This window comes from Colius striatus, chromosome 14, assembly GCF_028858725.1.
Source record: "Colius striatus isolate bColStr4 chromosome 14, bColStr4.1.hap1, whole genome shotgun sequence".
Classification (NCBI taxonomy): domain Eukaryota; kingdom Metazoa; phylum Chordata; class Aves; order Coliiformes; family Coliidae; genus Colius; species Colius striatus.
The window spans coordinates 14,342,122-14,366,679 of NC_084772.1; the positions used below are offsets into that span (position 1 = coordinate 14,342,122).

Here is a 24,558-nt window from a genome sequence, read left to right on the forward strand (position 1 = left end):
AACTGCTGTCAGGGTGGTTTTGCTTGTGCTTCTAAACTGGTAATCTTTTATCGGAAACTTTCCTGCTTAAGAGAGACCAGATTGAAGGGGACCAGGGGATTGAGTAGTCTAATAGAATTATATTCAATGTGGAAAAGCATTTTGTAGAGGAACACATTGTTCATGGGAAGGCCATATAAAATGCTATAATACTTTGGCATTGCAGCAGCACTACTGAAGCTGCCCCTACAAATGAAGCTGTAAGTACAATACCACAGATCAAGTTTAGATTTCTGATTGCATGGAGGCTGTCAGCTTTTCAGTAAGAAATTATAGATCTGAACAGAAGTGGATTGCTTGTTGAAATTCTTTTCGGTTTGGTTTGGTAACTGAATAGGCCTGCCTGTAGCTGTTAGTTTTTGACAGGTTTTCAGTTATCACACTTTATCTTGACTTCCTGTCTCATTTTAGGCATAAACCAAAAAGGCTGTCAGTTACTGCAGAGATGTTATTTAGCCATTCCTAAGTATAAATTCTTAGAGAAAAAAAATATTCAGGGTTGACTTAGCGTGTAAGTACAGTATTAGTAGTTGTAAGTTGACTCAGTTGTCATTTATTTCGTCCTTGGGCTGTTATTTATAGCCACTTACATCATAGCAAACTATATTGAGAACAGCATGGACATAGACTGCAGTTATATTGGCCTTTGCATATCCAGGAAATTATGAGAATTCCAGTTTGACTGAGACGCACAAGAACACAATTACTATTTAAAATAAACTCTACCAAGAGCTTAGTCATTACTTAAATGACTCTATCAATCACCGTGTTCTTTAATAAGACTACCTTTCTTATGCTAGTTGTTTTCCTGTAGAGTTTATGCTTAAAAACAGACAGCCTCTGTCACATTTATCTTAAGTGGATCTCCCTAGGGTGGCAAGTAAATGTAAAACTTTGTTTACAGCCATTTTTCATTTCCCAGGCCTTTTAATATCACTCTCTCAGGCTTACTTCTATGTCATTCACTTCATAATGTACTAAGTTGTCTTCCTACTTTCTACTGCTTTGTATGAGGTACACCAAAGGGCAATTTTAGTCTTTGTGAATGAGTACAAATTAAATCAAAGCCTGGTGAAAATGCTTTCCTTCCATGATGATTTCAGAGGTGGATACCAAGAATGTATCCCATTGTGTTAGGAAGTTATTTTTCTCCATCTTTCCTACCAAAGGACTTCTGTTTTCAATGAGCCATCATTTTATGGGTTTGTAATGTCAAGTCCTCTACTGTAGCAGAGCTGCTACAGGAAAATATGGTTACATTTCAAAGACTTTGGCGCAACTGGGGATTATTGGCTTTAAACATCTCAATAATCCAATATGGTGCTATAAAGCATAATTTGAAAATGCAAAGGATTAAGATTTCCTCTCATGGGAGTCTACAGGACTCAGAATAGGGTTCTACAAAACTCAACTTTAGCATTTTTACAGCTTCTATTGCTAAAGATGAAAATCACCAATTCTGTAAAGATTTTACTTATGTATTTAGTACATACAAATCTTACCATGACCTAGAATCCCTCTGCAGTAGGATGTCTCTAGCATCTTGACTGTTTTCACACCATCTATAAAGTTACATATATACTTATCTCTGCAGAACCGTAACCTCTGAGTATCATCCTTTACAACTGCATCACGCTCTCATATCAGAATATGAATTGAGTGAGTGTGAAGTTCTCATTATTCACTGGAATAACTAATAGAATTTTTCCCAAATAGTTCTATATAATAAAAAAGTTCTTTTCTGGACTAAATACTTTTGTCTCATAAGACTAATTATGTTTTGTGAATGACACAAAAGACTTTATATCAATTTGCATTCAGATGAGGGTTATTTGCTGTTCGCTCCAGTGAGACCTGAAATATGCTTCAGCAAGAAGAGAGATTCAGTGTTTCAGAAGGGCTCACAGGGAGTTAGTTGCTGGTGGTTTGTTCTAGAATTACACATGGAAAAAAATGAGATTTAGCACTTATATGTAGAGGATTAAAATCTTTTACTGTATCAGAGATCAGAGCTCTTGTCATTTAAACAAAACGTTTTCCATTAGACTGCATAGTGGCCTTTAATGCTTGATTCCCAGTGGATAGATCTATACGTGACTACTCTCATGGGGTTAGCTGTATTCACAGAGTCAGTTTGCTGGGTATGGAGTCCTTTAGTTTTTAATCTTCTTCTTTTGTATGTGATGGGCTGTGGTCCTGGCACTTAGAGAGGGAACTCTGCTAGTGTATGAATAGAGCGCTATGTCCCAGTGCTGCCCTGAGAAAAGGAGTTCATTTGAGGAAGCAAAAATCTGTCTCCTAATGGGATGATTTCCTGACTGGAAATACACGCATAAAGCCTTTAACTGCTGGGGTGCAGCTGAAAGTTAAAAAGGCTCGTAGTGTCTCATCCTTCAGCTCAGCTCATTCCATTTAAAGTAGACCTTCGAAATGATGGTACAGCAGTGTTGCACCTTTCTCAGTTCTGTGTATCATATAGTAGCTCTATCAAGGAAAAATCAGGAGTCTAAGCTAAGAACTATTCAAAGATTGATCTGATAATGCAGAACAGTTATCAAAATGTAATTGAGATAATTAAATGTGGAAGGTACTGATTCTTGGTATTTATCGTGTTTCATAACCAAATAGGACCAAGCTATTTGTTTACCTTTATGTACCATTTTCTTGAAATTAGTCAAGGAAGAGAACAAAGTTCTGTTAAATGGGAAAAACTTAAATGAAACCCAAATGTTAGGTTATTGAAGTGTGTGAGGCATACTGGTTAGAGCTGAATAGCTTTCTGCAGCAAGAGCTAGTATCCTTTAAAAATATTTTCATATTAATTTATGCAAATTCTTTGAAAATACTTAGGCATCAGGTATTTGAATACAGCAGTCTACAAGAGGATAAAAATACATGCCAGACTGAACTCCTACATTCCCACTGCTATGCATATATTCACCAGTGTGCATGAGTAATGAGACAGTTGTGCATAGAACTATTCCACATCCCTCCATTCATGTATTTTATTAAACACTCCCCAAATAGTTAAAGTTTTGGTATGTCCTAAAGATTAACCAGTATGGGCTCAGAAGGACTCAAGTGATTTGATCTGGAAATCTTTCTCCTACCCTTTTTCCATGTGATCTGCTCATTTTTCATGACTCTGATTGCAATGTTCAAAGAAGAGAGTCTTAGCTAACTATTTAAGTTAAACAATTGAGTAGGATGGCTGAGACTGCTTGGAAGGACCTTATCCCAAAAGCAGAAAAATGCTGAGGTTCTTTTTAGCATTGCTATGCCTGATCACATGGAGGAGAGGCCACCTGCAAAGCTGGATGCATTGCCTGGCCACAGCAGGTCCCTCCCTGCCTCCATGGGCAACAGGGGCTCAGCCAGCTGTGCCCACCACTCCATCCTTATGCCCGAAACTCTGGCATTCTTAACTTCAGAACTAATATGATCCAATATTTATTCTGTCATTAAAAAACTATTCATTTCCTTGTCTGACAATAAAATTATTGTAAAATAAATCATTCCTCTTTTCAGCTAATTCTAATTACAGCTGAAATCTCATCTGGACTGAGAGTTTGCTATATTTACTTGATACTTTTGCAAAACATTTCAGAACATAATCATTCATTATTATATTGCTACACTGTGCACAACTGCTTTCTGCCAAGTGTATTCCTGAGAACAATTGCTATTTTAATGCATCATCCAGAAGTTATGGGCTAGACAAATCAGCAAAATTGTTTAGTCTGTTATAATTTGGCATATGGTCATTTAAGAGCTCACAGGAAGTCAGTGTGAATGTTTGGGATTATTTTTGCTATAAATATAATAAAAGAAATTTAGAATTGGCTAGACTGCACTTCCGTGACTGGGCTTGTCATTAAAATACTCTTTCCTGGCTCTTTATTTTTGTCTATTAGTCATCTTTGAAGTATCATTCAAATTTGTGTGTGAAGTTTTGTAGAGCAGACTGACTCTTGCAGAGCATCCCGTTAAAACAGGGATAACCCTGTGACACCACCTCTCTCCTGTGTTGTACTGCATGTTGGGAGTCTGCACTTTTCAGACTCTAAGTGCAAGAGTGTACAAGGAGAATGGAGTTGATGAGTTGTGGGGCATTCAAGACTCTACTCCATGCCATAGTCTGTGGATGTGGTTATATCATTTTTCAGGTTTAAGACAGATGTGTTCTTAATTAGTTGAGTAGCATATTTCCATTAGGATTATTGATGGATTTTATTCTCTAACTGTAGAACAGACTTGTGTTTAAATTGAAACTTATTAGCATTGCATTTTCAGAACTAAGTAGCAACAACAAATACAAAACATACATATATTATCTGTGGAACTAGAAGTGCCTTGAAGGCATGTTCTTACAATTACTTAGGGAGACCTTCTATTTCCATGCAAACATTTTGTGTATACACATCACTGTGTATGTTTTTAAGAGTGTGGGCTAGATACTGTTTTAACTTTTCTCAGTCCTGCGTATCTCGACTGATTAACTTACATGGGCAACGTCTCAGAATCTCATTGCTTTCATGTGCCTCTCTGAGGTGATTTGATCTTTTGTGGTGGCTGCTTAACTCTTATTTTCCCTTTATCCCTGATAGAGTTATTATCTACTACCAAAATTGACAACATTTTTTTTGTATACAAATGAATTCTTTCTTTTGAGAAAAGTCCACCTTAGTTTGAACATGACATCCACTACATTTAAGGAAGCAGTTTCTTGTACAGATTTATTGGGAAAACAGGATTTCAACATTACATGTTGTGCAATTCTAAACAACAATGGAAAAAATCAGGATGTTGCAGCTTGGCCAGCTGCCCATTGAGATTAGCTTTGCTGTAGCTGAGGAATATAATCAATGTACAGAAATAACAATAATGTTGCAGATATCTCCAAGATTGTGATTTTTAAAAAAACCACCCTAGACATTTTCACAGCAAGTGATTTTGACAATTCTATCTGTGTAGTGTGGTGCAGTGCCTGAATAAAAGTGCTGCACACACAGAATTTGCAGACACTCACCAGCACAGCAGTCCAGTCAGCTGTGGCAATTGCCATGCTCAGTTTCATATTCCATACTTACAGGATTATGAGGTATTTTTCCACAAGAGAAAAGAAATTGCTTTCTAAATTGTTTAGCTGTTTTTCCATATTTTCAGCTTGAAGAAGTAGGGAACTGTAGGCTTTCATCAGCTGAGTTAACATAAAAATGTTTGACAAGTTTTAAGGCGATTAAGAAAGAAAAAGGACTCTTCTTGTTAATAATACTGCTGTGTTTTTTAATGAAGTTTATTTTAGCTTTAACTTCAGAGCATTTGGGCACCTTGCCTTTTAGGAAGAAAGTAGTTTATAAAAAGTCAAACTGTAGCTGTTTTGAATTTAACTCATTTTATAGACTTCAGTGAAACCTGGTTGACTTACTGTGTTAGATTTTCTTACATGGATGGGAGCCAGAGGGCTCACTGCTGTGGCAACCACTGTGTAACTGAAGAGAGCATATGAACTTGGAAGGGAGAAGATGAGGGACATGAGGAGGCTGGGGAGACCTACTGCCTGCAGCTTTAGCTTTAATTGCAGCCTGCCTAGCAGTAGTCACTTACTAAGAGCCAACTTGGTACAGAATCCTTTCACATTACAACTTAAACCAGACGTAATCACCATAAACAGCCTTAGTGGTTTTTTGTGTTTTCTTAGCCCAAGTAACGGGCTGATGCATTCTCTCTATATACAGATAAGCAGAGGATACAAAAGGTAGCAAACATTTTTTGCTTTAAATCCTTATTAGTAATTAATCATAATGTGTGATTAATATTTTATTTCCAGCACTTCACACTTGAATAGCTGATAATAAGCAGCACATGTATCAGCTTGGCTCTTCTATTATTGTTAAGCATCTTTATAAAATGTTTACTGATTTACATAACAATATTGAGAAGTTTGTGAATAATGGTCATAGTTGTGTACTTATTTTCATTGTTGAGATCATTATGTGATGTTAATGAAGAGTAATTATCCGTGAGTTTCATTTTCAACGCATCCAAAATCTATTTGCCTAAGCGGTTTACTTAACTTTTTGTTTTTTCACAGCAGTTTTAAAAATGCACAGCTTTCTAAGTATACATTCCTATTTCATTTCTGTTTGGAGCAGGTGTGCCCCATTCAACAATCCAAGATCCAAGCAGCTCTGACTGCTGCACACAAGTAGCATGCTATAAGTCCCTATAGCAGGTGTATTTCTCCAGTGTAATCAGCTATACTGAACATGACATTAAAGAGTATGTGACTCAATACGTGGCTCCAGAGCAAACTACATCTGAAACAGCAGTGTAATTGATTAAATGAATGCAATTATCAAGCAAACTGGGTTGGCCTTTATATTTGACCAGAACGATAGAGACATTTTTTGACCAAAATGATAGAGACTGTTTTCTTTTTCATGTCTTCCATGCTGTATGAGTCATCTGTTCTGTGACATCATATAAGAACAGTAAAAAATTAAATGGGTACACCAAATGTTGTACTCAATAAATACGCTTAGGAACACCAGACTATGTGTCTGTATATGAGACTTTGATGTGATTCATTAGGCTGAGGACATTGTGGCTTTGTAACTGAAATGATTTCAGTTTTTCAGTCAAGTAAAAATATAAACATCTTTTTTTTTTTGAGGAAATGAACCCAAATATTTAATTCTTTTTTATGAATGAAATATTTGTAAACCCGTGTCTGTCACTGTTGAGTGTGTATTTTTATGTAGCTATGTGAAAGGAAATGGACAGGAGCACATAGCTGTTGAGGATTTGAGAAAGACATCCCTAGATTGAGTCGGTTTTAGTTCTAGTAAGATGTTTATCTGTTGCTGTAGTTCCAGGATGTTTTGTAGGTTCAAGCTTTTCCCTATATTCACATTTTCTCTGCTTCAAATACTATAAGTAAGATCTCCTTATTTTAAATTAAAAAGTCCTGTTTTAGAAGATTATAGCATCTAATTATGGCTGTATGAATATAGCATTGAGTGTTTTATTAGAATCTTGCAAAAGAGTAAAGTGAATTACACTGAAAGCTGAAACAAACATTGTAGGGACTGTGTAAAAATTGTCTGTTCTGTAAGGATTGAAAGAGAATATCTTAGAAACCCCAGGAATAAGTTAAAATGGCCTTTTATGATGGATTGTTAGCTGCTCGATGTATAGATCTTAGTTCAGGTTTCACTATGTTATGCAATTTCTTCTTCAAATATTAAGTCTGACCTAGTGTCTTAAGGATTACTAGAAAGTAAGAAATCAATAATTCTGGTAATTTAAATTACAGTGAAAGTAGGAATAAATAGCCAAATCAATTGTTATGTTATCAAAAGTATCTGAAAATGTTTTTTTGGTTTGTAGCATTTATCATTGCCAGCACAAAGACAGCAAAATTGGCAATCAGTGCTGCTTCTCCACTTTGATGCCTTGATCCTCAGAGGGAGGTAGAAAGGCTGCTTCAAGAGCCTAAATTCAAAATGCAGGTCTTCAGAGTTCTGTCGGCCACTGCTCCTTCTCAGGAAAACATAGGTAGTTATTTTCAGCTCAAAAATCTGCTGATCATGAAAAGGTCTTTTTCCAGGCATGTGTGGAAATATTTCATTCTTGATAAGCAAGTATCTTGCTATCTATCTTATAGCTAAACCTATGGCTTAACGGCTTATATGTAAGCTCCAAAAAGGGCTTAGATATAAATTAGGTATTTCTGCAGTTACCTTGCATCCTGGGCTAAAACCAATTGGAAGGATCATGAAGGAATATGATTCTCTGTCTTTCAACTTCCGTATGAGTGCCCTAACCAACAAGTCAGAAGATTTCACAAGGTGGCAGTTACATGCAACAAAACACAAAAATATGCTCATTACTTAGTATTTCATAATTATTAATATATTTATTCTTATTATTATCTTAAAATATCCAAAGTTAGTCCTAATTTTATTTTTTTTAAGGAAAAAAATTATTGCACCTCATAGAGACAAAAGAACTGACGGTCTTCTCCGTTTTCCTTTCTTGCAGGAATTAAGTTGGGAAGCTGCAGAGCATTGAAGTGATGTGTTTAATGTGTGGTGGCATCCTATGTGCAGAACATTTCATCTGAAACTTTTTGGTGGCCCCAAACTTTTTGACTTCCAAGGTGGAAGGGGTAGATTCTTGAATACTCCTGTGCCTACAAAATAACCAAAAATGAAGGAGGACAATTGTTTACATGCCGCTCTCATCTGCCTGGGCATGCTGTACTACAGCCATGCCATAACTACAGAAAAACTGAACCACACAAGGCCGTCACTTCATGGTCACCACGAGAAGGGAAAAGAAGGACAAGTTCTGCATCGTTCAAAAAGAGGCTGGGTGTGGAATCAGTTCTTTGTTATAGAAGAGTATACAGGACCAGATCCTGTACTAGTAGGAAGGGTAAGAAAGAATTTCTCATTCATCAATTAATAAAACTAATTTATATTATTATTTTAGGATTTTATTATTTTCTTGACACTGCTTTTCTGTTGTTTTAGCTGCTTTGTCAGCAGCTACTTATTCACATTGGATTAGTTGGTTTATTGTAGCTTAATTAAGGTGCTAAAGAAAATACTACCTAAGTAAATATAAATTTTTCCATTGAACTGTACAAGCTGTTATTTAGCACAACAGCAAGGACGACAGCAACTATACAGTTGTAAATACAACAGTTGTAAATACAGTTGTAAACATGACTGTATATTTGTCAGTTTTTAAACAGTCAGCAGAACTTTTTTAACTTAACCCCATCACGAAAAGAGTGGAGAACAGGATCATTGACAGGAAATTCTGGGTATTCTGGTTTTAAAGATGTGTAAAGATGTATTGTGCAACTTGTAGATGTCAGTATAAAATCAACAAATCTGTAATTTGGCTCAGTGATTCCCTCATTTGTCAAACTGAAGTGTGTGTTGATTATGATAGTAAGGATGTTAGCAAATGTTTGTTATTTCTATTATATTAAAGATGCTGTAATTAAAAACTAGTTGCCAGTCACTGATTGGCTCATTCCTCACATCCCATTTGTCACTTAACAGCAAGTTTACATGCAACCTAGTAGAATATAAGTATGAAGTGTACAAAATCATTGTAAAAATAACCCTTCCAACTTGATTTGAATAAAGAACTTGTTATAACTCTTTTCTCATGTGTTTTGTTACTTTAATCTTAAAGCTTGAGTCTCAGCAGTACCCAACGTGTGGTAGCATGCAAGTCTGTGCAGGCAGCTTCTCTGAATGCAGGGCAGATGTGTTCACAGCATGTGCCCAAGTATGGATTACTGCCTTGTACAAGACAAGACTTTTTGACAACTATGAAGTGATATTAATTTCATAGACTTATTTTGTTTCATAAATATATACATTAGTTGTATACTGTCTTGTTAAGGTATGTCTGTTTCTCATTTTGTAGCTTCATTCAGATATTGATTCTGGAGATGGAAACATTAAATACATTCTCTCAGGTGAAGGAGCAGGAATCATTTTTGTTATTGATGACAAATCAGGGAACATCCATGCAACAAAGACACTGGACCGGGAGGAGAGAGCTCAGTACACTCTCACGGCACAAGCTGTAGACAGAAACACTAACAGACCTTTGGAACCACCTTCTGAATTCATTGTTAAGGTTCAAGATATAAATGACAACCCACCTGAGTTTCTTCATGAAAACTACCATGCCAATGTGCCAGAAAGATCAAATGTAGGTAAGTACTCACAGATGCACTTCAGTCCCTGGTGTTATAGAAGGTGTTGCATTATCAGTATATCTTGGCTTTTTAAAATTTGTATCTAGACTTTTGGGAAGTAAAATTTACTTCATGCTCAGCCAGTGACTCAGTCAATTTATCTAATTTGCCAACCAAATCAAACCCTACACAGCTACTTACTGTTATGGTTGACATGTCTCTAGATGGTTCCTAGAACAGGACTGTTTCCTCCTATGAAGCAATGTGAGAGTCCCCTAGAATTTATGAAGTGTGAATCCTCTGGGGTAAACATCGAGATCATTCCTTTGGCAGAGCTGCGTAATAAAGCTCAGGAGTTACTGCCACATTTTCTATTCCATTTTCATCTCCTGTTTGAACTTGTGTCTGTCTTGGAGATTTCTACAGGAATGATTTCTCTGAAGCAAAAACTATTTTTTTGTCTGCCTAACAACAAAAGCAATATAACACTTAAACTACTGAAAGAAACTCCGTAATGGTGCAGAGTAACTGCTGACTTTTATATCTTCACTGTTTAGAACATTAATCTACATCACAGCTGGTGACAAATCTTTTTGAGTTATATGAGTCTATTTTGTTGTATAGAAATTGTCAAGTATTTTTTTTTTCATTTACCAAACCTGGAAATAAAAAAGTTAAATAGTTATGCCTTATGACTGAAAGCATCTCTGTATCATCCCTAGAGATGTTTGTTTCTGTCTGTATTCCTTCTGTGTTTGCTTTCCGTTTTTAGGTACATCAGTTATTCAGGTAACAGCTTCAGATGCTGATGATCCTACCTATGGGAACAGTGCCAAATTGGTTTACAGTATTCTTGAAGGTCAACCGTACTTCTCGGTGGAAGCTCAAACAGGTATTATTGAGCAGTTGATTTGAGTAGGACCTCATAACTGGAATACATTAAAATGAAGAACTAAATGTATCAACTGAGGCAGTACAATTGGGTATATCTACTCATGTGTTTGAGCAGTTTCCTTCTTTCTCTCTTGATTCCAGCTAAGCTCTTTTGTAGGCTGGTCCCTTGGTATTTGGTAGAACTTCTGGGTACTCTACATTATAAAGATTATGCTATTTCTTTTGTGGTGTGATATGGTATGATAGAAATGACAGTTTCTGTGCTGAACTGTAGTTCTCCAGGGTTGTTCTGTGTTGAGCTGTGTTGAATATTTGGGTTATTTTCCTTGCATACAATGGTGTGCAGTGTAGGGAACATAAAATCTACACCATCACTGCAAATATTGCTGTATTTTAATGCAAGTTAAAAGTGCATCGTTCAGATATTTTGTGCAAATTTATGTGTGCTATATTTTCTTTGTATTTATAGGAATTATCCGAACTGCACTTCCAAATATGGACAGAGAAGCTAAGGAGGAGTATCATGTTGTAATTCAGGCAAAAGATATGGGAGGACACATGGGAGGCCTCTCAGGGACAACCAAAGTGACAATTACACTTACAGATGTCAATGACAACCCACCAAAGTTCCCACAGAGTAAGTAACAGCAAAATGCTTACTGATGTTTACTGCTGGTACCTATATTTGTATGGTATCAAACATATTCAAAACTTCAAAAAGCAGTAACTGAGGAATAATACAATTCAGACATGATACATAATAATACATAACAATAATACAGTTTATTTGTAATACAATAGTAATTTGTGACAATAATAAATGTTATTGACACATTTTTTCTAGTAACACGTAGAGTTGTAGTATCTGCATTATTTGCTTTGTGCTGCAAAGTGAGACATTTTTTAAAGTCAAGATTAGATTACACAGATTTCTAACCCTACACTATATTTTTGAAACTACTAGATTATATCTTGTTAGAAAAATACCTATTATAGGATCAGGAAAAAATAGTCTGAACTTCTCTGTTAATGGACAAACAAGCTCCATTTCTTGAGGGCTTTCTTGTTTGTTAAACCAAATCTGTCAAAAATACTAGAAAATGTAGGGAAATAACAGGAGATTAAAACAAATATCCCTGCATGCATTGCTTAAGAACAGATTCTTCTGTGTTGGGAGAGTTGCAGTAGTCACGTAGCGTTCATGCAACAGAAAGCTCTCCAGTGCTTTGAAAGAAGTTTCCAAGTGGCCTTGTGTCCTGACTTTCTCCACTCCAAGTTCACAGCTATCTGTAAGCATATTTAAGGCAGTCATTTTTAATGAACAAATTCCCTTTGCTTTTGATGAAAATGCACAAAGGAAAGGAGATCTACTGTATGTTCTGAGAGATGTATTTATCAGACTTTGATCTCTTGCTTTTCTTGGCCCTTGATGAAAGTGTTGCACAATCTACTACTAGATCCTGATTATGTCCTTTCAGATCTTTTGCAGACCTTCAAATGACTGAGCATCATTTTTTATTTGATTTAGTATTTCATTTCAAGTGTTGATGCTTCATCCTTTACTTCTATAAACACTCCTAGGGAATGGTGAATGCCCATAAAGATAAAAGTTAAGACAAGGTACTCCCCAAGACATGGCAATAGAAACTAAATTGATTTCAATAACATTTTTAAGTTGGTAGTTGAAATGTGTTGCTGATTGTCAAATAAAGTCATTTTTTCTAATACCTATGCTGTGTATTTTTCACATATAAAATTAATCAGGTCTGACATTAACAGATTCGGTCTTCGCAGTTGGGTGGAAGTACATTAATGGACCCACACATCTGTTCTGCATCTCATCTCTGCATGGGTTTTTTTAGAGTGCTGTGTACACACCATTCCCAGCCCACCCTGTTTCTCCTCTGAGCAACTCTTATGACACTGATACGTCCTGGACACGACCATCTCTCTGAGAGCTCTTCTTGCAGTGTTGTAGCTTCTCAGACCCTCATGCAACAGGTTAAATGACATAGTCCCTAAATGTAAAAATCCATGCCAGCATTTACTACCATTCCAATAGGAAAGTATTAAATTCTAAAAATGTCAGATTTTACATACTTTACAAACATACCTTTTCATTCCAGATCATAAGCTAGGACCACAGTACATGATATTATGTGAAATAACACCATCAAATTACGGACTTTTCTCTAGAAATCCAAGCCACTTTACTGAGTATTTTTGGAGAACACTGAGTATTTTGGAAAATACTAAAACTGACCAGAAATGACAAATAGCAGTTACTCTACTTAATCATTCACCCACAATTTAAAACTGTAATTTGGAATGCTTTGAAACTCAAAACCAGGATTTGACCTGTTCACATAAATGTACAAAGGATTGATTTTATCTTCTTTTCCTTTTTTTTTGTTCATTGCTGAAACCCTTAATGAGTTATGTGCTTAAATTTTGGATTCTTTGTGACTGGAGTTAATGACCTATTTCAATGACATGTGCCAATTGTTTTTATGGGTAATGAGCCAAGTCCCTGCCTGGTGTAAGTCTCCTGATGTTCCTACAGTGCTCATGTAGCAACAAAGAGCAATTGTGGAGGGGGAATAAATTAGATTATTTCCTCATGATTTTTTTCCCTCCAATTTATTAATGCTAATGAAGTGACAGAGAATGCTGACATAGATTTGTACATAGGTCATGTTACCTGAACTCTGGAGTGAGTTGGGAAGTTCCTGTTTAGGCATCATCAATGATGCCTAAAGGACAACTGTTGGAGAGAGATTTATCCAGCAACAGTATTGCTTTTCTCTGGTGTCCCGGAATATGCAAGGAGGAACCTGTACAGCACAACACGTGTGGGATGTTTGGGGATGTTTTTTTTCTAGTGAAGTTTGATGAGGGAAAGCCTTTTTTTGTTTGGTATGGGACCCTGTACAAATTGGTATGTACTGTGTTAAACTTAAATAAACATTGTTGCTATACATTCACTCTCCAAATTAAAGCCACAGAAAGCAGCAGATTTATTCTGTAGCCAGCATTGCAGAGAGAGATCTTATCCAACTTGTTGCATATAATTTGTGGCTTCTGAATGCTTCTTATAATAATCATAACCTTGATGTCCCAAGAGTTTTTGCATTCTGAATGACTCTTTTTAACTCCATCCTAAACAGAGAGATGCACAGATACTGTGTAAACCACCAGTAGTGATGTGTTTTAAGATTTCACAGACGATTCGCTTCTCAGAGCATTCTTTCAGGGGGTTTGAAAATGTAAAAAAATACTGTGTTTATTTGGAATTTACAAGTTAAATTAGTAAATATACAAGTGGAGAGCAGACTGCATACTTAAGGCAAATGCCTTTTTTTATTCCACCAGGTGTCTACCAGATGTCAGTGTCAGAAGCAGCTGTCCCAGGAGAGGAAGTAGGAAGAGTGAAGGCCAAAGATCCAGACATTGGGGAAAATGGCTTAGTAGCTTACAGCATCATTGACGGAGATGGCATGGATATGTTTGAAATTACAACAGATTATGAGACTCAGGAAGGTGTTGTAAAGCTTAAGAAAGTGAGTAATGCCTACTAATGTGTAGTATTCTTTGTTGTTGGCAGAATATTTGGTAATAATGGATTACCACCTAAGCTAAAATATCAGTAAAAGCAATTTCACTTAATTTGTTTCTAAAGCTGTGATTAACTCTTAATATTCCATTTCCCCATTAGCTGAATTGGAATGGAAGAAAATAACCAAGAAGAGTTACATAAATACTGTACAGTGGATTAATTGCACAAACTAAATGAATTCATAATAAAAAGTCACGGTAAAATACAATGCCATCAGCTTCATTGTTAATGAAGTTTTGCCTAGTGCTGCTAAGTAGCAGACATTCACTGTTGCTTTATGTTCAGTCTGAATAGCCTCATACCCTATAGTTTGAATTCTTCAGCTGTGCATTGTCCACAATATTGTTCTGAAGGAGTCACAGGCTATGCAAAAGCAGCAAAAAACACTGTGGTGATTTCATATACAATCCATCAATGTGACCTATTAAAGTTTTATTAAATGAACTTTAAATTACAAATTATAAATCATAAACATTATTATTTTGCCCTTTGTATCTCTATAGCTATTCATCTCTCATGGAGATAATCAAAACTCAAAGGAGAAGGCCTGGGCAACTTAACTTCAAAGTTAGCCCTGCCCTTCACATCGGGGCAGTCTCTCAGAAGAGACACAGAGGTCTTCTCTGCTCAAAATTATGCTGTGGTTCAATCACTGTTTCTGTTCCAGAAGCAGGGGTGTGGTTTTTGTATATTTTAAAGCTTGGAAGAACTGTCACATCATTCAGTCTATGGTGTTAACATACTTTGTGGATTACGGTTGGCACCTGCATGGTCATTTTGAGGCTACCAATACTGCAGCACTGCAGCCATTTCATCTCAATGACAATGCAGATATACTGTGACTTTGGTCAGGTGCCCAAAAGGATTTACCTCACAGGATGTTATTTCACCTCTTGGTAAAGTGTTATGAGATCTATGGATGGAAATAACTACAGAAATAAAAATACTGTAAACCATCTTCATATTTCCCCTCCTACTTACATTATTTAACTTCTCTGTGTGCCATCTCATGGTGCACCCAGTACCACTTCAAACCACATCCATATCTCTAAGGGAATGCCTGCCAATTTCAGATAGATCAAGGAAAGCTCTCTCCTATCCATTACTCTTGTGCAATCTGGAAGGCTGCATGAAGAAAAGTTTAATTTTCCCAGTAAAGATGATTTCCCAAGTGATATAGCAGGCAAAGAGCAAGACAGGGACTCTGTTGTGATATTCTGAGTGCCTTCTTATGCTGCTCCATACATAGAATGTAGCTCCTTCCATTTGAGTTTTATGTTTTTAAATACACACATTTCAGTTCAAGCTTGTTGACAGATGCTCACGTCTGTTTTATGTCATTGAATGCTAGGGGACTGCCTACTGCTTATACAATGTAGTTTTCCTAACTGTGGAATGTATTACCATCTTGTTTCTCACAGGTCTTAGATTTTGAAACCAAAAAGTCCTATAGTCTGAAGGTAGAGGCAGCCAATGTACATATTGATCCTAAGTTCATCAGTAACGGGCCATTCAAGGACACAGTAACAGTGAAGATATCAGTGGAAGATGCTGATGAGCCACCTGTGTTTTTAAAGCCAAGTTATATTTTTGAAGTACAAGAAAATGCGGCATCTGGTACTGTGGTTGGAAAAGTACATGCCAAAGACCCTGATGCTGCAAACAGTGCTATAAGGTATGCTTCATGAGAGCAGGCTCTTCCTTCATAGGCATTAGCTTTTAGAAATTTTATGCAAGTTATTAAGATAGTGTGACAGATCTATCACAGTTATATTCTAAATTCACCCAGAATATTAATACCTTTAACTATACAGCATTGATTTTATGTCTTCTTCTATAAGCTACTAGCTTCTCCAAGCCTGTATCACTAAAAGCATACCATAGTAAGGGCTAACTAAATATACCTAAGGAGATCTGTATTAGACTCTCTTCTAAATTATATTTTCTGTAAAATATCTTATGCTGCCATCACAGAATGTTTTTTTTCTCAAAAGTGAATGCAGTAGATTTGAGATTGTACTGGGGTACTGTTAAGTGTTAATTGCTAATGACAAGCATATGCCCACACCTACTTTCTGCAGTTACATTGGGTAGTGTTTGTCCTGTTCTCAGTGTAAATTAAACTATGAAACTCTGCTTTGTGGTTATAGTTAACATTTCAAGGAATTGCAATGTAAAGATGTGGAAACTAGATACACAAAGCTGAACAAATGTGTAGATAATGGATAACTTTTAATAATCTGGTCTGTCAATTAATATTCTGAGTAATCTAAAATCCAAAAAAAAACCTTAAAATACCTTAATGATTGAGATGAAACAGAAGAAAATATCAATATCCCAGTAGATATTTTAATCATGTTTTGTATTAGAAAAAAAAAGAAGAATACTGGGAAATTTTAATCTAGAAATTTCAAAGGGCAATAATTTTTACTTAAAACAAACATTGTGATGTAATATTTTTTCTAAATATAGAAAACAATCAGGTGAATCTCCTTTTAAAAGAATGCATAACAATGATATTAAAGGTAACAATAAGTGCACTGCTCAGAATTATTTAAAAGTAATGATTATACAGAAGAAATTTGGATGCATGGAACCACTAAATCCTTCTTTTACCTAATTACTGCCTTTCAATCTTCTTTAGATATTCAATTGATCGTCACACTGACCTTGAAAGATATTTTATTATCAATGCAGAAGATGGCAATATCAAGACAATAAAAGCTTTGGATAGGGAAGAAATTGCTTGGCATAATATCTCTGTCTTTGCAGTTGAAGTCCGTAAGTATTTCACTGAGGTATTTTATAATCAATGGTATAAATTCTGTAGTCTTCTAATTGTCTCCATTTGATAAGCTGAGATAAATCCAAATAGCAATAGTTGAGCTTATTTAATTTTTACCTGGATACAGCTGGGGCCTTGCTTGTTTTGAAGAAATTTCCTGCTTCTGTTTCATTTTGGTTTTGCCTGCTCCCATAGACAAACAACACCAGGAAGCCAAAGTTCCAGTTGCGATTAAGGTCATTGATGTCAATGACAACGCTCCCAAATTTGCAGCAGCCTATGAAGCATTTGTTTGTGAGAATGCCCGAAGCAATCAGGTATGTGCCCACCACCTTCCCAGCACATGAATTTCATTCCTCAGGGTATTAGTCTGTTTTTTGTGTTGGCAGCTGAAATGAGTGATAGCAAACAAATGTTTATTTTGAAATGTTGGCCAAAGTGCCTAGAGCACACAGAAAGGCACTTTCTTGTCTTTTTATTTTGAACTACTATCAACAGTTAGAGATACAGTGCTTCATGCATTGAATATGACTGGTGTTGACTACACATATCCCACATCACATGGGCAACAAAGCTGATTGGGAGCAGCTTTCCCAGTTGTGTGCCTGTTTTGAATGTTACAGAAATACTTGGCACCTTATGTGAAGAATCACAGTACAGGACTTGTAGAGTTTAGCCTATGGATTTATCCCTGAACAATCTCTGAGGAAGAGGGCTTAGTATCATACAGAAATACAGCTCTACACATCCTCTGCACTTTTGCAGCTGGTGTAGAGGTTTAAAAACTACATTGTGCTGACTCTCCTCAGAACTTTAAGTTCCCATTAGCAGATATTTATATATAAGAATGCATAGCTAGGTGTATGCTTTTGTATTCATAATTCTATTTTGGTTAGATGTAATACCAAAGAAAGATTGTTCTAGTTTTGAGTCTGCTATATGTTTATAATTACATGCATTCGTTGAGGTATTTGGGGAGTTTCTGCTATTACAAAATTCTTTATATTCAAGAGATTTCTTAGCATGGCTATATGTGATATATCCAGAGAAGGAGCTGTTTGTTTATAGAGTACTTTTCTTTTACAGCAATTTATTACAATTAGTGCTGATGACAAGGATGACTCGGCCAATGGACCAAGATTTATCTTCAGTTTACCACCTGAAATTATTCATAATCCAAATTTTACACTCAGAGACAACAGAGGTTTGTGCAAAGATTTCCTCCATACTGGAGTCCAAAGAAATGACAAAGTAAAACAAATGACCAGCATAATGTCATGCAACAGCACTGTCATTAATTTTGACAGAGTATCTATTTTGCAGAGATTTAGGGGAGGAAGGCAGAAAAAATGTAGCTGAAATACAAGGATGTTCTTGGAATAATAGAATGCTTGTTCACTCACTTTCATTTTCTTGAATACATATTTTAAATTACATAATAATACCCTCCATGAAAAATCCACTGCCATTTTATCTCCCAGGCAGAGGATAAAAAACATTGACAAAAATATTTACTAAATATAATTGGCATATCTTCTTGATTTAGTGAAAATGTACTTGCTAAGCTCAAATTATCTGAGGCAGGATGAATTGTTAGGCTGCTTGTATTTGTTCACTCTTCTTGCTAGTTTTGGTAAAGAGATATGGAAAAGCTTCCTAAGGGAACAAAATCCCTGCCATGCTAACCTGTTGTAGGAAATACAAAGGTGGATTTCCTCTGTGAAACATACTCAGATTTGCTATATCTCAGGGTATGGGTATCCTGGTTCCTTTGCCAATTTTCTGTTCATGAAATGTATAGCTTTGCATTCAGACTGATGTTAAATCTGTAGGCAAAAAAGCCCCCAAACTGCAAACAGGCGTAGATGAGCATCCAAACTTTCTTGGTCAGCTAACAAAATAATACCAGTGAACCTAAATTGCCAGAGGTTGAGGAAGCCAGAGAGTAGTAAACAGAAAACAGAGGTTCAGCCATTATACATATTTAATGTATTTGTTTCATGATAATCAATATTATATTATCATTTAATACGCATTTGTTATTTTCCCGTACAGGAAAATAACTCCTTCAGCTTCTAAGAAATTGGTTATAATTAGCAAGCTTTAATGTTTGAAGAAAACTTGACTCTTTTCTGAAAAGTAGAACTCAGATGAACTGATTTAAGTAATGAATCCAAATGATTTCTTCTAGATTGCTAGAAGTATAAAAGGCAACATAATCCAGATACGTGATTTCAGTAAAAGCTTTTTTTCTCTCAAGTGTTATGTTGAGGCATACTTTGTCAACACCTGAAGTGAGGGTAATTATCATTAGAGTTTCTAAACAAAAATTCTGTTATTCTTGAAGGATCAAGGTAATACTGTTGCCTAGTGCTTAACACTTGTACACACATAAGCAATTCATAAAAGACCTTGTGGAACGGATATATTTATTCTCTTTAAAGTAGTAAAACACAATTTTTGAAAAATTGATTAATGTGTTTTTAGAGAGAATAAAAATGTATTCTTTGCTTGAGACCCTGAGGCCAAGTTTCTCTTTAAAAGATGTTTTGTGGCCACTATGTAAAACTGAAAATGGATTAGATTTTATAATCTAAAGAGGAAGCACAGGTTAGAAGTCAGATGCTGATACAGCTGTAGGCAAATGGTATTATGGTGCTCAACTCCAGTGAATTCCACTTATTCTTCATTTCCATATGCAACAAAATAATCCTTTTGGTTTTTAAATGACAATGTTAACCCAGATAAAAATGTTTTGGAATTGAAATGATGATGCCACTTGAATTTTTTAACTGGACTTGACAATCTTGCACAAGATTATTTTAGCAAGACAATATTTAAGGATTTAACTTTCCTGTGTAATTTCATGTTTGTGAAACATACTGTGATGAAATCCATCTATTTCCATTGTGTCTTTTCCTCATTTTTGTACAGTCCTCAGTACAGTGATGTTGTTAATTTAACTATTTCTGTTGGACTTTTTATTATAGTAGAGAGCAAAGTGAAAAAATTAAAATGCTATTTACTTTCATATTAAAAAATCTTCTTAGAGAGAGTGTTACTACTTGAAAGTCAAATAACTTATATTACCATTTAAAGGTGAGTTTTTTTCAGTTATAAATCTGAGTAGTCTATATACTGTGCCACTACTCTCAGATGGAATTGCTAGTTTTAAAGAAAAATACCTTTATTAACTGTGGAGAACAGTTAATGAAAACTCCCATGTTTGGGTCTATTACAGAACTTTAAACTGAATACAGTCCTATAATTATCATTTAATAGAGTTTCTTTCTACCAACTTCTGAAAGTAATCACATATTGCAGTAATCCAGAAAAACATAATCACATTCTATATCCTATTAATAGCCTACTGTGTTACCAAGTTTTTCAGCTGAGACTATCTTCCATAGAAAACATGAGATAATGGCTTATCACATGCTGTGATAAAACACTGAATTACTTTTGCACTGTTTAGTTACATTATATCACGTAAATAAACAGCACTGTATTTGCCCAGGCTCTGTTCAGTTTTACTCCCATTGAAGTCAGCGCTTCAAAAGAGCAGTACAGGCTCATGACACTTCACAGAGATGGATTTTTAGCAAATGGATTTCCTTCTTTTAATCCTGCTTAGTCCTAAACTGAAATGCCCTTTACTTGGGCTCACTCACCTTGAGTGTAGGCCTGGCAGATGGCCAGTGTTGCTGCAAGGATTGTAACCACCTTGTTTTATCGTGCTGCCCAAGGATGAATTCCCCTGCAGTGGCAAAAGCGAGGTGAAGTCATGTTCTTAAACACACAAGACAGTGCTTTATAAAGAATGAAATTAAATTTGTGAGTCCACTAAAATCAGTGACTGAAATACACTTTTTTAATAGAAACATGTCCTGTGGCACTCAATTTCAGACATTTTGAATCTTACGAACAATAAAGTCACAGGATTTTGCCATGGCTCATCCACAGCAATTTCCATTGCCTAGTAATGGTTTTAGACAGTTGCACTCCTGAAATTGTTAAGGTTTCTTACTGAATCAGCATCACATTCTGATATAGGTGATAACATTCACACTGCAGTCAGCTGCTTTAATCTAGAAGCCTCACACAGAATAGATGTTAGCAAACCGCTAAAAGCTAGCTACATTTGCCTGTATGTAGAGGAAAAATTGGAAAATCATCAATAAGAAAACCAGAGAAAAATACAAAACTGAAAGGTCAGGAAGATCATGATAAAAGACCACCAGAAAGTAATGCAATTTTAACTTCTAATTGTGAAGATTTTATGCAGAGTAAAGGTAATCTTCATTTACAACACTTTTGGATACTGGATATCCCAGACAGTAATAGATGAAAAAATGAGAGCATTTGTATTTTTTTTGTCGAGAATGGCTGTTTTCATCCTTCTGTCTTCTGTTAACCCCTACTGTATTTCTTAAGACTGTCAGTCAAGCAGCCCCCATATGTGTTAAGTAATAGTTTTAAGCTCGTATTGACATTTAACTTCTGTTTCTTGGCTTAAAAATGCCATTATACCTGGATTATAGTTGTACTCCTGGGACTTGAAAATAATGAAAAAGCAAGGATGAGAATATTAGCTAGGATTATATGTTATCTCTTATCTAGGTAAAAGAGGTTTTCTTCCTCTTACGGATATTATGTTTCTAAATGTGAGAAGTTAACATAAATAGGAAAAAAAAAGTTTAAAAAATGCCCTTGTAAGATTGATATATGGTGGTTTTTTTAATCTTTACCTAGACATGTTGATTGGATTTTTCTTTTTAAAAAAATTATATTAAACTAGAAATCACTTCAAGTTAAACCAGATAAATCAACCATTGGATCAAATTGAGCCTTTGTGTAATGGAATTGGCTACAGTGGAATTGGCCAGTCTGTGTAATAACTGAATAATTTGCCATTCTTTCTTGTTTCTAGTTAGGAATACTATCTAAGCTGCCAAAATTCAAGAAAAATTAAATATGATATAATAAAATATGTGTAGCCAACAGACAAAATATACTAATATATGGATATTGCCTTTGTTGCTTTCCATATTGCCTTTGCAGCCTCTAGGCAGTTGCAGCTTAGATCACTATTAATGTTCTTATTTTTTCCACAAGAATAATCTGCCCTATTGTGATCTTTCATTTAATAGAGCAAGTCTTTGTTCTAATATTGAGGAAATGAATTATTAAATGCATTTTAGAGAACCCTATGGAATAGTTTTATTCTGTATCAATATATTAGTTGGTAGGTTAATAGCTATTACATGTTACCTTTCTATTTATATCAAATTGTTACGAGCCCATTAATGTAAAGTCCTAAAATAGGACTCCTATCACACAGACACTGATATCACTAAGGTCCTTCAAAACTTGTACAACAAAGCCTAGCTGCAAATGTTGCATGTAAACATTTACAAGGTTAGAAAGACTGTAAAGAGATGAAGAGCACCTCTAAAAAACACAAGTAATAGATAGTCAGATCTTTATGAGCTTCTCTGTCCTTAACTAATACAACCATAATGTAAATGAGATGTTATTAAGTTTTTTTCTATCCAGACATTATTTTTGTGAGACTTTGATATCAGAAAGACTCCAGTTCTGTCATGCTGAGGTGACCACACTGGACATCAGGTGTGCTGGGCCTGGCAGGGGAGGTGTAGACATGAGGAGAGAAATTAATTTGCCATTTTACAAACAGATCATGTCTAGGATAGTCCTAAAAAAAAAAAAATCATCCTTTCTGCAGAAGTTCTGCAGAAGTTACAATCAGGACAGTCAGATAACAAGGGCCTTTAGGGCAAGCCTCCTTCTCTTTCCAGAAACTTAGGCCCATCAAATTTGGTGACGTTTCAGACTTTTTCTTACTTCAGGGATACTGCCTGCAAGAGTGGTTAATATAAGACAAGATTATTTCTCTCTTTGTATAATTTATTCACAAACTTTCACAGAATTAGCTGTGATTAGATCATTAAGAGAGGTTTTATGATTTGCATTATTAAATTCTGGAATTTATGCTGACTCTTCAACAGGAAAATGATTAATCTTCTGCAGTACCCCAAGGCAATAGTGAAATAGGTACCGTTGGAGGTGAATAGCTCTCCTTTAGCAGATGAAAGAACCATTCTTTTCTTTTTTTCCCCCCTTTCCGTTATATAGTGAAAAATAAAGAACACAGCAAAACAGAAAAGGTTGTGTGAAGTAAATCCTCATCCTAAACTAGTCTTTGAAGATTTGAAAAGTGCGGATATGATTGTTCCATTTTATTTACTTCAGGATGTTTACAATTGTATAAACTTTGGTTCAGTTTGAGAGCTGAGAAAAAAGCAGCACAATAAAGAAATGCTATTTGTGTTTCCCAGCCTTTGTCTGGCGTGGCTAGGAGCAGGAAGAGCTGTCCGTCTCATCCCAGCATTTCATGTCACACACTTCCCCTTCAAATCCTTTTGGTGCAGGAAGTGTGAAGTTCAATCCAAAAGGCCCTTCTGTGCTGAGACAGCAGCTCCGTTTCCCTCCCCTACACCAGGAGACCCGTGGCAGGCAACTGCTCAGTGAGAACAGCTGGAAATAATGTTAAAGCAACACTTTAACTCTTCCTCATATCCATGTAATTCAAAATGTGCCCAGGCATACTATGCACGTATGATCAAGCTTTCTGAATTCTGGCTTTGGGAGATTGGGTGAAAATGTTTCTTACTGAAATGGGTCAACACCGAGGCTCAAGTCTGCTAATACACAGTAAATGTTGGCTTTCAGTTTGGTGGGAATCTCATTAATACAGGACATTTTCATAGGGATTGACACCAAGAACAATAAATCAGAGAGATATGTTTTTTTAACCTCTACTGAGACTTCAGTTCTGGAAGTGACTAGAACGAGATCAAACAGTAATACTAAGGCCCAATCGTTCTGGTAGCCGATGAAGTATCGTGAGCTTCCCAGAAAGTTATTGGGGTGTTAAAAGGGAAAACTAACAAATTTTTTTCCATTCTATGTGTTATTCTAATCTAAAGTAATTTAAAATTGAGTGTGATGCTGTCTGAATGAAATACAACACTGTAATTGCTGTTGGGTCATTAGGAAGGTGATACTTTGTATTGGTTTACTGTACAAGTAATGCTAAGGCATCTGAAAATTCAGAGCCATTGTAGCAAGATAGATGATTTTTTTTCCATATTTACTAATAGGGTGACTTTATGGAAAAGACAATGACGACTACCTCTCTTTTTAAACAGATAACACAGCAAGTGTTCTTGTTAGACGTGAAGGATTTAGTCGCCAAAAGCAAGATTTATACCTTCTTCCTATTGTCATAAGTGATGGTGGACTCCCGCCTATGAGCAGCACCAACACCCTCACCATTCGGGTCTGTGGCTGTGACAGCAACGGCTCCTTGCTCTCCTGTAATGCTGAAGCCTACATCCTCAATGCTGGATTAAGCACTGGAGCTTTAATTGCCATTCTTGCTTGCATTGTGATTTTGTTAGGTAAATCACT

At 35.8% G+C, this 24,558-nt stretch overlaps 1 protein-coding gene across 2 annotated transcripts in view; it reads left to right on the forward strand.

Annotated features, from left to right (window-relative positions):
* CDH11 (cadherin 11) overlaps positions 1-24,558 on the forward strand; it is a 79,004-nt gene that overhangs the window by 50,966 nt on the left and 3,480 nt on the right. Inside the window, exons 1-11 of one of the 2 annotated variants that reach the window (XM_010210003.2) lie at positions 7,538-7,599; positions 8,086-8,481; positions 9,493-9,787; positions 10,542-10,661; positions 11,133-11,300; positions 14,036-14,223; positions 15,701-15,954; positions 16,924-17,060; positions 17,260-17,381; positions 18,151-18,268; positions 24,297-24,548. In XM_010210003.2, the coding sequence (XP_010208305.2) occupies positions 8,254-8,481; positions 9,493-9,787; positions 10,542-10,661; positions 11,133-11,300; positions 14,036-14,223; positions 15,701-15,954; positions 16,924-17,060; positions 17,260-17,381; positions 18,151-18,268; positions 24,297-24,548 (1,882 nt within the window). In that variant the 5' untranslated portion in view covers positions 7,538-7,599; positions 8,086-8,253. Of the gene's footprint in view, positions 1-7,537; positions 7,600-8,085; positions 8,482-9,492; positions 9,788-10,541; positions 10,662-11,132; positions 11,301-14,035; positions 14,224-15,700; positions 15,955-16,923; positions 17,061-17,259; positions 17,382-18,150; positions 18,269-24,296; positions 24,549-24,558 lie in introns of those variants that run through there. The other variant, XM_062007241.1, reaches the window with a different exon arrangement.